Here is a 13,794-nt window from a genome sequence, read left to right as displayed (position 1 = left end):
CCTTCAGGTTAAAAGTGAGAAAACAGAATCCAACTGCTTTTTGAAGTTGTTCCTGAAGTCCCCAAATCTAACCTGAATTAGAATTTCAGTGCCCTTACTCCTGTTTAATGCTCCTTTTACCAACACTAGAGCTACTGATAACAAATCAGAGTTGCACTTGCCATAAACTAGGCACTGTGGTTTTTCATGTGCCAATTCTTTTACAACAATCCTCTGTGAGAGATGTTCTTATCTTCACCCTGCAGATGAGGACACCGAGGCTCTATGAGCAACTTTCATCGAGCGTCCTAAGTAGTAAGTGGCAACCAGGATGTGAACGTGCGTCTATACGACTCCAGAGTATGTCCTCTTTAACTCTGACACTACCCTACCACCCAACTCTCCCTGAAAACTACCCTTCCCCAAACCACAAGATGGGCAAGAAGGCCAATAAGGATGAAGGGGAAAACAGATATCCAAAGAGGGCTGGTAAACTTCTACATGAAACGAAAGTCTTCAGTTTGAAAAATAGATGTTCACAGTACACATAATCCAAGAGTATAACACCTCAAACTCTGTTTATCACATTTCAGATGACACATGTACCTCCTGATGCAGGTGGTTTATTAAAACAAATAATTATAGAATAAGAGCACTTCAAATAATGGGTAGTCGGCCTGTTACTGAACTCATCCCAATCGAGTGAAAACAACAAACAGAACGAGCATATTTCCCCAATCATTTGAACTAAAAAACTTGATAGGAATCACTTATGGTTTTCCACAAAATGTCCTGTGTTTCTCAGAAACCAAGCCCTGAGATGGAAAAACTTCTAACTTGGCTCATGTGACATTTCTTATGTCCATAATCTTATACTCTGAATTCCATCATATTATTAAACTAGTATTTCTATTTAGCAGGACAAGTGCTATGTAAATATGTGAATTTAGCAAAGATTCAAAGCTCCTAGTCTGATCAGTCTGCTCCCTTTCTTCCCCCCTTAGTAACATACTTCCTTCAAGTCTCTCAGTAAGTAACCTTCATGCTGTCACTTGTGAATTTCTCCTTTTCAAATTTCATTCTCAAAGAAGGCTCAGAAACTCATCAGGTAACCAACCACAACATAAAATATCAATGCTTTTGAGATTCTACTATTCAATAGTAACTAAAATAGTCCAGCTGGGACGCCTGGGTGGCTCAGTCGGTTAGGCGTCTGCCTTCGGCTCAGGCTATGATCTCACAGTCCTGAGCCCCACATTGGGCTCCTTGCTCGGCAGGGAGCCTGCTTCTCCCTCTGCCTGCAGCTCCCCCGGCTTGAGCTCGCACTCTCTCTCTCCTCTCTCTGACAAATAAATAAAATCGTTAAAAAATAAAATAAGATAAAATAAAATTGTCCAGAGGCGCCTGGGTGGCTCAGTCATTAAGCGTCTGCCTTCGGCTCAGGTCATGATCCTAGGGTCCTGGGATCGAGCCCCCATTGGGCTCCCTGCTCTGCGGGGAGCCTGCTTCTCCCTCTCCCACTCCCCCTGCTTGTGTTTCCTCTCTCGCTGTGTCTCTGTCAAATAAATAAATAAAATCTTAAAAAATAAAAAAATAAAAAAAAATAGTCAGCTGATTATAGTTTTAACATTCAGAGAAATTAAACGTAGCCTCCTTTAAGGAAATGGTTAGCCCCTGGCAGAAATCCTGTGGTAGTTACTATTAGTACTAGCAGGGATGAGGAAGAAGTGGGCAATTAAGAAGGCAACTGATGCCTCCATTCTCAAATATAACCAGAGTCAAACTATGATAAATAGACAATAAGAACCAAAATATGCAAAGTATTTTATATAATCCTTTGTCAGAAAAAATGCCAGTGTTCCAATTCCGGCTCTAGCCGTGTCATGAACTAACTACTCCTGCCCACCTGTGGCAGATCATTTTCCGTGTTGGAGTCTCAGACCATCCACCAGTAAAATGAGAGTGATGAATTGCCAGATAAAATGTCTAAGGACATTTTATGACTCAGAAAGTTTACAAAGAAGGTAACAAAGACTTGAGTAGCAGAGCTGGACATAAATTTCTAAACAACTGTAGGCACTACAATGAAATTTCCTCCTTGATAGGTAATCCTGTCTTGTGCTGAGCTCTGGAGTGAAGGCTTATCATTTCCATCTGCCCAGCAGCCCTATTTTGGGAATCCCAAAGTAGGTGAGATGCTACAGAAGCTTAAGGACAGGTGCAGGGGTGCGACCTGACAATAAACACATAGGCACGTAATCTAAGCGTGGCCATTTGGGTGCTCCAAGGATTGTGATTCTTGGGGAGAAGGCTGTGCAAAAGAACAGATCCACTCAGATTACTTAAGGCATCGATAAGGCCCACAGTGCCAAAATAAATATCCAGGGACAATGGTCTAGTAAGTGTCCAATGGCCTTGGCACTGGCGAAAGACTGATCCTATGGTATGATCTTAGCTGTGTCCTGGTTCCCTCTGCTCCCCTCTCTATTCTGAACCTGGTTCTCCAGTCTCCCCAGCGATTCAAGAAGCTATCCAATATCCGTCCATTTTCTGCTTAAATTAGGCAAAGTTGGTTTCTATTGTTTGCAGCCAAGAAGACTGACTGGTACAGCAATTATATAAAGAATGGGTTGGAAGTGACCTCGGTGAGACAGGAGGAATCCTAGAACTGGTGTTCTGGCCTAACTGGGGCCAAGAGCAGTGAACACTCTGCCAGCACTTGGGAGATGCAAATCTGGCAACCCATGGTATGTAGTAGGAAACCAGCTAATTGCATTTTCCTTGTAATCACTTAAATTCCCCGAATGTCTTAAGATGATGTGCCCAGTAAAGGTAAGGCTGAGTGGCTACTGCCAGAGAAGCCAAAGATCGTATGGAAAGCATGAGGTATTCAAGCACTGTGGGCTGAGGTGTGAGCTTCTAGAGACACTGTTTAGCTTAGGAAAAGAGTGACAAACTGGCATCCCTCAATTCTTGGTTCAAGGAGTGGAATGAAATACAAAGATGAAAAGGATTTAAGGTTTAAGAAGTTGAAAACCAAATGCACAGTCTGATCCCGCAGGTTGCCAAATTATATTTTGGTTAAATCTGCTTCTCTTTCAAATAAGAGATGGAGAGATATTGTGATCTGGAAGCAGTGGGACCCCCAGATCTGAAGTGGGGGTACAAGACAAGGTTCAGAGTACTCACACAGAGCTCTCTGAACCTGAAGACCTCGGAGCAGACTCTCATCCCTTGTCTGTTGGGGCAGGTGCTCCTCATCTGAAAGATCTGCTTTGTCAGAAGAAAAGAAATAGCCTCATACCACATCTCAACCACTCTTCAGCGTCTCAACCTATAAGCAGAGTTCTACCACAGCATGCCCTAGGAGGCTCAAGTCAAAATCAAATCTGGAAAAGAGGACTATACATTACTTGTAAGACAATGTTCACTATATTGGTTTCTGAGTGTGCTGGATTAAGGCGGAAAGAACAGAATTTTAGACAGGGCTAAAATACACTGATACGGGTGTATTCATTCTCGATTCAATGAGCTAGTTTCAGAAATTGGGCTTCTGGAGGTCAGATGACAAATGGGCTCATGACAGGGGCTTGGTGGGACCCCAAAGGCAACCCACTGTAATTTCCCAAGTCCATGCATGCATACTTGAAATAGCTGTATTTAGCAACAGCACAATCACCATACGGCTTCCTGGATAAACATTATTATGGTAGAAGAGGCCAAACGAAAACCACTAGAAATCTCCCTCTGCCATGGCAGAAAATCAAAAGCAATACGACAAGTTGGGGGGGGGGCACTTTCAGGGACTAATAACACCACTGAAAACATACTTAGGGGTGTAATTCTTAGCACCTGTCCACTTGAACCCTCCAGCACAACCAAATACGTTATTAGTAGATTGTCTCAAGCAACCTTAATCCAATGGCTAAGATGCTTTTCCAGATGTGCTCTCTATGAGAGCAAATCAGTAGTCTTGGCACCTCATACGCAGGCCAGTGTTAATCCGGCCAATGCTTTTTGCTTCCAAAAGCCATTTACTTTCACCTAGGGAGGACGGCAACACATCCCCCCCACGTGCCTTAGCGCAGTGGCTCTCAGAGTGGCCCCTGAGTAAGCAGCGGCGGCATCGCGGGGGAACGTGTGGGCAGTGCAAACTCCCCATCCCACCCCAGCCCACAGATGCACGTGGGGGCAGCGATCTGTGCTTCAACAGGCCTTCAGATGGTCCTCACGCACACCAAAGCTTGAGAAGCACCACCTTGGAGTAACATCAGCTCTTCCGCTCTGTGCCTCAACTTCATCGTCAAAGGCTCTAACCGTATGGCTGCTTCACAGGGCATCGCACTGGCCCACGACATCTAGGACATAAGGCTGCCACAGATATAGTCCGATGAGGAGATTAACCTTAAATAAACAAAAGGGCCTTCTACCTTGGTTTTGCCAGTAGTTCCCGGCAGAGACCAGATACACCTATGGGACACCTACACACAACCACTGGACGCTACCTCTCACGAACTGAGTATTATCTCAGTTAACTCACCAACTCATGACCTCAGGTATACCCAGCAGCATTCCACCTTCAAGTGCCCTAGCGGATACTTAAGACACGGGAAAGCAGCACGAGCGAACTGTGTACCCTCTCTGAGGGTCTGCTTCTGCCGTATTACCATCTTTTTCCTTAAAACACACCAGCTAGGGCGCCTGGGTGGCTCAGTTGGTTAAGCGACTGCCTTCGGCTCAGGTCATGATCCTGGAGTCCCAGGATCGAGTCCCGCATCGGGCTCCCTGCTCGGCAGGGAGTCTGCTTCTCCCTCTGACCCTCCTCCCTCTCATGCTCTCTGTCTCTCATTCTCTCTCAAAATAAATAAATAAATAAAATCTTTAAAAAAAAAAAAGATTGTTTAAAAAAAAAAAACACACCAGCTAGCTGCCCATGCCATGACTTGACAATGGAAGGAATCATAATGTAAGCCTGGAGTTGGTGACGCTGTAAGATCCTCAAGAGAAAGTCTGGGTTAGAATTTTCTAGAGAGCGATCAAAAGAAGAAAGATATTTTGATTTTTTAAAAATACACAAAGCTACCCCACCCCAGAGCAGAGTGGTGCTGTGCCAGTATCCGAGCTACGCCTTGACTCCCCCAGTACTAAACTAAAAGACAGAGCATATATAAGCATCTGTCACTTTGCTGAAACATGAATCCCACATGGAAGCAAGGAAGCAAGCCCTTTACTACTGCACAAGACTGAGTGCCGCAAAATATCGGATTCTCAGCTCGGGATCTGTGCTTTCTGCTTATGGGGACATACACAGTAATTCTCAAAAAGTGCTGAAAGCTTTATTCCTTATTTTAAAAAAGCACCAAAACAAAGTCAACTTCTAGTGATGGTAATGAAAATTAGGGTGAAGCGAAGAAGTCTAAAAAATAATTGAGGAAAAAAAAGTGATAGGCCTTAGCTAGACAACAGAGTCACTTAAGATCTAAAGGGGTCTTTATTTATTTTTTAAAAAGATTTTATTTATTTGAGAGAGAGCGCGCGTGCATACGAGAGAGCACAAGCAGTGGAGAGGGAGAAGCAAGGTGCCCGCCGAGCAGGGAGCCCGACGTGGGGCTCGATCCCAGGACCCCGGAATCATGACCTGAGCTGAAGGCAGACGCTTCAGCGACTGAGCCACCCAGGCACACCTAAAGGGGTCCTTATATGTTTACACCTCAGACAGTAAATACCGTTAAAGTGGCTACAGAGATCTCAAGTAAATTCTAGGAGATTATTAACAGACACAAGAAAGTGATGCAAACTTTGTCACTTATTTTCATGAATGTGACCAATATCAGGCAAGTGAGCTTCTTTAAATAATACAAACCAGAGCCTCGAATACAAGAGAAGAAAAAGCAGGAATTGCATTATTTCCACAATGGAATACTTGTTATTTTTAAAATAGTTCTTAACAGGCAGCATTATAAATCTTAAATTATTTCTCCAAAAGACTGTTTATTTTGGAAATTAGACAAATATACACAATAACTGGTTGATACTACAAAAGAATCTGTCCAGTAAAGAGCCAACTTTTTAATTTAAAACTTGTAACTTGGAAAAACTCTAATTCCAGGGAAACTACACATTCAGGTACACATTCAACAAATATTAATGAATGAATACATGACAAATATACAAACCAGAGTAATAAGGCTTCATTATCTACATGTCACATTCTCAAGGAAAGGAAATAACCACAACACGACAGTCTTCTCACGGTCTGAAAGAACCATGTCTCTTTGTGGACAGGCTTTCCTGAAGGCATAACTAGTAATGTCCTAGATTGTGGAATATCAAGGAATGGCCCTGTAGGGACCTTGTGCCTATCAGCTCAGTCTCCCAGGAGAAGTACTGTTCTCTGTTCACATACACATCTAACCCTGATTCTGCAGACGCAGAAATAGTCATGGTACTTTCTTACTACGGATGTGGGAAACAAAGGTAAAAGAAAAATTAAATTTCCTTACTACTTACAGCCCACTGACAAGTCCTTAAACAGGCAGAGTGACATTCCTCTAGGAACTCCTGCCTTCATGTTAATACTTCGCTAAGTGCAAAAGGCAATCTTAGCCCGACCCCCAGGATCCTGTAAGTCTACTTTAACATAAAAATTTCTTTGGAAACTTCCTTTTCTCTACCTCCCCCCAGATACATGTTGGCAATCATCCTCCAAGCATATGACCTGCTGAAATATATCTGAAGAGTCTCATGACTGAGCTTTTACCAAAGAGTAATAAATGACCTTTTCCTAACAATAGCTAGCCCCGCTCTGGATCCTTGTTTCCAAAATACCTGGGAGGCTTAGGCTATCCCTAACCCCCTCCCAACTTGAAAGTATAAAATGAGCCATTCCTCATGACCCAATGCAGCTCTTTCTACACTCCTGTCCCCGTGCTTTAACAAAACAACCTTTTTCCATCAAAGACGTCTCAAGAATTCTTTCTTGGCCCTTGGCTCTGAACCCTAACAACTTTCTTACATCACTACTATAACACAGTATCACAAAGGAAGTTAAGTTTGTGAGTTCTACATTTAAAATACAAAGGTAGCCACTAATCACACACGGACTTGGAACACATTTCAATATCTGTTTCATTTTGAAAGACTCAACAACTTACTTTCAGAATAGTTACAGCTATATTCAGAAAGTCTTTCCTGAAAAACAAAAGTTATCACACTAAATATTTTCTTTCCTTCTATACGGAGATGTAAGAGTAGAGAATAAGGAGGAAATGAAGGGGCCCACTAGACTCTTCTAAAAGCAGGAAAGTGAAAATGTTTAAAAATCACTGCCTGGCAGAAATAGGTTTTTTTCCTTAGAAGTTTGTTTATACAGTTCCTCTCCATTCCTTTATTTTTAATTGGATAGAGAGACATTTTAGTGGTGCATATTAACAGGTGGAAAGGAAAAGAGTTTTTTTTGGCTTACTTCCCTTTAGACTGTTCAAAAGTGGAAGGGCCACATGCTGTTCCAAACACAATACCTGACTTTGCTTTTGCCTAGACCTCCATGAAGGCGATTCAAAAAGAAAAATACAATATTCCTGTTTCCATTTTCCCTAGATCAGTCTCAGCTCTTTCTGGACAAAATCAGTCTCTCCAGGGACATCAACCTCACAATCTGGGAAACAATGCTCTAGATACGAAACAAAAAGGAACACAATGGAAACCCAGAAGCCATTTGTTTTTCTACTCGGGAGAGTGAGGCAGCACAACACCCTTTTCGTTACCAAGCCGAGTTACTACTCAGAATTGTAAATTCACCCTTTGAAATACAAATGACTTCAGCTTCCAATAAACAAAAGAAAAAACTAAAGTCCCTCATTTCGAGCAATCTCTGAAACAAAACCGAAGAACCAGAATATCCCAGTCAGTGGTCTGTGATAAATTTGGCCTAAGAAAAATTTATGTAGAAAGTAAATAACATACAGCTCAGGTAACATATTAACAAGAATGAACAATAATGTTTACTTATTACATACTGTGTGTGTATAATCCTTAAGAACACTTTCAAATACCTTAAACCAGGTCGAGCAAACTACAGCCTGTGGGCCAAAAAATGACCCACTGCCTGTTTTTGTAAATAAAGTTTTACTGAAAACACATCCACACTCATTTGTTTACATATTGTTTATGGCTGTTTTGCTACAATTGCAGAGTTGAATAGCTGTGACAGAGCCTGTATGGTCTGCAAAGCCAAAAATACTTATTATTTGGTCCTTTACATAAAGTTTGCATTCCTTGCTCTAAACCAATGGGTCTCAAACTTTAACGTTCATAAGAACACTTAGACAGCTTGTTAAAACACAGCCTCCTGGGCTCTAGCTTCACAGATCATGATTCATTAGGTTGGGATTGGGGGTGGGGGTGGGGGGAGTCCATGAACGTGCATTTCTGACAAGCTCACAAGCTGCTGGTCTATGAACTCGACTTTGAGAACCACTGTTCTAAACCATCTCCTGTAATCACAGATGAGCAAGGACAACAGATGCTATAAATTCTATCACTATAAAACAGGATAGCCCTCATACAAAATGGAAACTAAGGCGTAAAAGAGGAGACAGATCTGTTGACATAGGGAATTCTTGATAGCTAAGAAAACAAACTGGTTGCTGTAATCAGCTGATAATTCTTCAGCCCCTCATCCTAACATTAAGTCATAGTGAACACTGGAAATTCAACAGGGACCAGCAGGAACGGAAGGCAGCGGGTTGGAAGTGTAAAACACAATCTGTTCTTTAGAGAAGTTATAAAGCGCTTTTTTTTAGTAAAAGCCAGGCTATGTGCAGTTATGATTTAGTATTTGACTACAGTACAATGTTTGAAAAAAAACTGAGACATGTGGTTTATAATACAATGAGCCAATCAAAAGATGAATTCTTTCACTCCATATAAATGGTTAAAGAGAACAATCTTTTTTTTTTAAAAAAAGATTTTATTTATTTGACAGAGAGACACAGCGAGAGAGGGAACACAAGCAGGGGGGGTGGGAGAGGGAGAAGCAGGATCCCCGCAGAGCAGGGAGCCCAACGTGGGGGCTCAATCCCAGGACGCTGGGATCATGACCTGAGCCGAAGACAGACGCTTAACAACTGAGCCAACCAGGCGCCCCCAAAATCTTTTTTTTTTTTAAGATTTTATTTATTTATTTGAGAGAGAGAGACTGAGAGAGAGAGAGCATGAAAGGGGGGAGGGTTGGAGGGAGAAGCAGACTCCCCGCCGAGCAGGGAGCCGGATGCGGGACTCGATCCAGGGACTCCAGGATCATGACCCGAGCCGAAGGCAGTCGCTTAACCAACTGAGCCACCCAGGTGCCCGCCCCCAAAATCTTTTAACATTTATTTTTTTTTTTTGAGAGAGAGCACATGTGAGCAGGGGGAGGGGCAGAGAGAAAGGGAGACAAGTAGACTCCCTGCTGAGCAGGGAGCCCTGCAGTGGGGCTAGATTCTAGGACCCAGAGATCATGACCTGAGCTGAAACCAAGAGTTGGATGCTTAACCGACTGAGCCACCCAGGTGCCCCCAAAATAAGATTCTTTAAATAAATTCTAAGAAACATGTATCATGCTAATATGGGAAAGAATACAGAGGATGTCAACTAATACACTTCATTAGAACTAGGCTCAGGTAGATCCAAAGTGGGTGATATGCAAACCACCTAAAAATATCAGAGTTTCTTTCACTTGAATACTGCAGATGATAGAGGTGGAAAGTAAAGATTTGGAGGTAAAATTCTCTTTGCTGATTTATTAGAACAGGAAACACCACCTTTTCTTTATTCAGCTTTTACTGTGCATCTACAGTGCTCCGAGGCACTGTACTAGGCACTGGGAAAAAAATGAATAAACACCATCCTTACTCTCAACACACCTGCAATCTAATGAGAACCACATAAATAACTGCAATACAGCATAATAAGTGTAAGAACCATTGTATATTTTAAGTACTATCAGAGTACAGAAAGTGAGCAGCTTACATATGCTTGGGAGAAAGGTGAAAGAAGGCCTCAATGAGCAGATTTACTGCTTTAACTGAGACCTGCAGAAACGGAGCACGTGAACGATAGGTAGAGAGCCTAGGAAGCAATGCATACAATGTGTACAAAGGTACAGAAGTGAGAGAGAGTAATATGCATGTGAGTGCTACAAAGAGGTCAGTTTGGCTGAAGCAGAGTGTGTAACGTCTAAAGGGACAAGTGGGGAAGCTGGACAGGAAGGCAAGGTCCCATATGAAGAGACTGGGCTGTCATGCTAGAGTCAGATCTATTCTTCTAGCTCTAGGGAAATGGTGAAAAATGTTACCCCCAAAGTGGACTGTGTGGATTTTTTTTTTAAGATTTTATTTATTTATTTGACAGAGAGAGCGAGAGAGAAAGCACAAGCAGGGGGAGCAGGAGAAGGAGAGGGAGAAGGAGACTCCCCACTGACCAGGGAGCCCGATGCAGGGCTTGATCCCAGGACCCCGGGATCATGACCTGAGCCAAAGGCAGACCCTCAACCATCTAAGCCACCCAGGCGCCCCTGGATTTTCGTTTTAATAAAATCACTTTGACATCACCAGAGAGGAGCAACTGGTGAAAACTGTTGAGAGCCACGTAAAAACTGTTGAGAGGAGACTTGGTATTCATGGCACAGATGAGAAGGAGAAAGAGAGGTAGGTCTTAATAGGGGTTAAAAAAAAAAGTACCAAAATTCCCAGTTTAATTTTTATAGAAATTTTATAGAAATGAAATTTGCATGGGGCGCCTGGGTGGCTCAGTTGGTTAAGCAACTGCTTTCGGCTCAGGTCATGATCCTGGAGTCCCAGGATCGAGTTCCGCATCAGGATCCCTGCTTAGCGGGGAATCTGCTTCTCCTTCTGAGCCTCCCCACACTCGTGCTCTCTCTCTCAAATAAATAAAATCTTAAAAAAAAAAAAAATGTCCATCACCCAGCCACCCCATCCCTCCCAAAGCTCTGCTATTTTAGACCTGAATCTACAAATGAGGTAGTCGAAAAACTATTCAACTAAACAACAGTGGAAGACTTTTGAATGCACAAAATCAAATCTAATCACTTTTTAAATTAGTATATACATTAAAATTGTAGGAGTTTCATCTCTTAGCAACGTTCTGAGGGGGGAAAAGCCTTTACCACCCCTGGACATTTCTTCTGGAGAAAAACTACAAAAATCTTTGTCTTCTTCCCTTCATGAGACTTCTTATCAATCTGACAGATCTGTTCAGGAGGGCAGGTTCCCGTCTCCACAGGTAACTCTTCCCACACATCCCTGGCAATCTGCATATCTCTAAACCGGAAGCAGGTAACTGAGGTACCTAAGGCCATCTTTAGTGCCACTCTGCTCCTCCCCAGACATGTGCTTTCTTTTAACAGGTATCTTAGAAAGAGTACTTAAGTGCCTCGCTTAAAAAAAGTCACTTTTTAGCGAAACACTACAGCCCCCAAATCTTCCAGTAATGGATTTATTTCAGACAACCTGGGCCAGGTGAACATTACAAGTACTTATGAAAATACAGGGATGTAGTTCAAGCACTTCTAGTCCAAGCAATATAGGATATATGTGCAATGATTAGGAAAAATTCAGAATTCACATTTCCAGAGGAACTACCATAATTGATTCAGGGAAGCAAAATATTTGCTAGGTGCAAGAATATTTCAAAATCATCACTACGTCTCATATAAAATAAACCCTACCTTAAGCAAATCCACTAACAAGGGCCACAAAACCACACAAAACCTAAGTTAATAGGGGAAATTAATTTTCAAAAGAATGTATTCAAAATATGAAGTTGTGCACAACTTAAAGGAATCCCTTACTGTGTTTAAAAAAAAAAAAAAAGTCACATTTATAGTTTATTCCAGAGCAGAACATAAACTATTTCTCTATCAATGTATGAAGAAATACCTCCATTTTCACAGCAGCTGTACTCTGGTCATAATGCCTCATCAAATTAGGGAAAAATGTCATGTTGTAGGCCATTTTCATACATCTGGGAACAGTAATTGGTTCACAGGTGAAAAGACTGTGCCCTCTTATGAAGGGGAGAAAAACACATGTCCACAAAAATGTCAACATTTCCATTTTCTTCAAATTCCTGGTTTTACCACATGGCTGGGATTAATCGCTCTTTTCATCCTCAGATTTCCATCCAAAAATAAAATGTTCAAATTCCTCTTTCATTATTTTGCCATTTTGAAGGAAGCTCTTTTCCTGAAATGAGTTCTGGGTCAATTACTGTAAAAACAACCAAGAGAGGGCATCTGCAACATTTGTCATAAACTCAAATGCGGACATCAAAGTGCAGAGTTAAGATTTTCACCCTGGGTAACTAGCACTGGAAAAAGGACGGAAAATTCCGTCCTTTGGAGATACTCTTCCACCTGCTTTGGCACAGAATACAGAATTTGCTGAGGAAGTCTCATCTCTAGGGAACTGATGATAGAACGTTTGTGCTGTCTGGAACAGATGGTAAAAGGGGGGCAGAGGATGAGTGGGGTGCAGGAAAAAAAAATCATGCTAGGTTTGGGAATAAGTTAAAAAGCATCAATAGAATTGTAAAAGCTAAGGGCCCCTGTTGGGTATCTGATTACGCACGAGAAAACTTGCGTCCCGGGGAAATTCCTTAAGACCTAGTGAGTTCCTCAACTCTTTAAGGACTCCAAAGAGCCAGTCTGTGGGGCAGTCTCTGGGAGATAGACTTTCCTGCTTTTCAAAGGGCCAACTAGGGGGAGACGTCCAGGATTCCTCCCGGAGGAGCGAGATTAGCTCTCACCGGCTGGGGCGAGGAGTGACCCCGCCGAAAGGGAAAAGGAACAAAGCTGGACCGGGAGGGTGACGGATGTCTGGGGGAGGAAAGGCTGTGGGCCCCGAGTCGCGACGAACCGCACCCCGCACCCCAACACCCCCGCCCGGTGCCAGGCTTCCAGCGCCTGGCACGGTAACTCGCCCCACACCCCGCACCTGCCCCGGGGCCTAGAGCCGGGCAGAGCGTCCCGGCCCGGCTGGGCGGCGCGGGGCCCCGGCCCCGTCCTTCAGGAGCTGGCCGCAACTTCTGCGGAAACTCCGGCCTGCGCGGCCTGTCCCGCCGCCGCCGCCGCCGCCCCCGCCGGCCCCGCACCTGCGGCTCCCAGCCCGCCGCGCGCCCCCGAGGCCCCCCCGCTCGCCCCGGGACCCACCGGGCCGCGGCCGCGCGCCCAGCCGGCCCGAGGAGCCTCACCTCCCTCCGGTCCTCGTCCGGTCGGCCGTCCGCCCACCGCGACCTGCGACGGCGGCTCCGGGAAGCGTCCGGAACTCCAGCTGCCTCCCGAGCGGCCCGCGGAGTGAGGGCCGAGCGATCCCGCGAGACTGCGCCGCCAGGTCGGGCGGGCAGGTCTGGGCTCGCGGCGGCGGCGGCGGCGGCGGCGGCGGCGGACCTGGCCCTCCGCCCGGCCCCGCCTGCGCTGCGGCCCGGGCGGCGCCCCAGTGGCCGAGGTCGCGCTGCGGGTCCCGCTGTGCGGCCGGCAGGTCCCCTCCACCGTGCCGTCTGTGCTGGTACCCGCAGCGCACGACTGGGCCGCGCGGCTCGCTATCCAGGTCCAGAGGGGTTCGGCCTGGAAGGGTTTTCCTGAAGCTCTTGGTCATCCCCTGAATAAAACTTCCTTTAAGAGAACCCACTGCATTTCGGATCTCAGGACACACAAGAGTTCTTCAAAGGGGGCAGACGTGCTCTGTAAAGTCAATCGTCCAAGGGTCCTTAGTTGGAGAGTGGGTAACTTCCTCGATAACTATCCTAAAAAAAAAA

General features: G+C 44.5%; 1 protein-coding gene across 2 annotated transcripts in view; it reads right to left on the bottom strand.

Moving 5' to 3' along the window:
- FZD6 (frizzled class receptor 6) overlaps positions 1-13,418 on the bottom strand; it is a 38,637-nt gene extending 25,219 nt beyond the window's left edge. Inside the window, exons 1-2 of one of the 2 annotated variants that reach the window (XM_035011681.1) lie at positions 13,231-13,418; positions 11,919-12,248 (exon numbers count right to left, since the gene is read on the bottom strand). In XM_035011681.1, the coding sequence (XP_034867572.1) occupies positions 11,919-12,095 (177 nt within the window). In that variant the 5' untranslated portion in view covers positions 12,096-12,248; positions 13,231-13,418. The remainder of the gene's footprint in view (positions 1-11,918; positions 12,249-13,230) is intronic. The other variant, XM_035011682.1, reaches the window with a different exon arrangement.
- Between the last annotated feature and the right edge of the window lie 376 nt (positions 13,419-13,794).

The sequence above is a fragment of the Mirounga leonina genome, unplaced genomic scaffold (genome assembly GCF_011800145.1).
Source record: "Mirounga leonina isolate KUSES-001 unplaced genomic scaffold, KU_Mleo_1.0 Mir_165, whole genome shotgun sequence".
In the NCBI taxonomy this organism is placed as follows: domain Eukaryota; kingdom Metazoa; phylum Chordata; class Mammalia; order Carnivora; family Phocidae; genus Mirounga; species Mirounga leonina.
The sequence above is the reverse complement of the archived record's forward strand: the minus strand, read 5'-3'. Positions and strand labels throughout refer to the sequence as shown.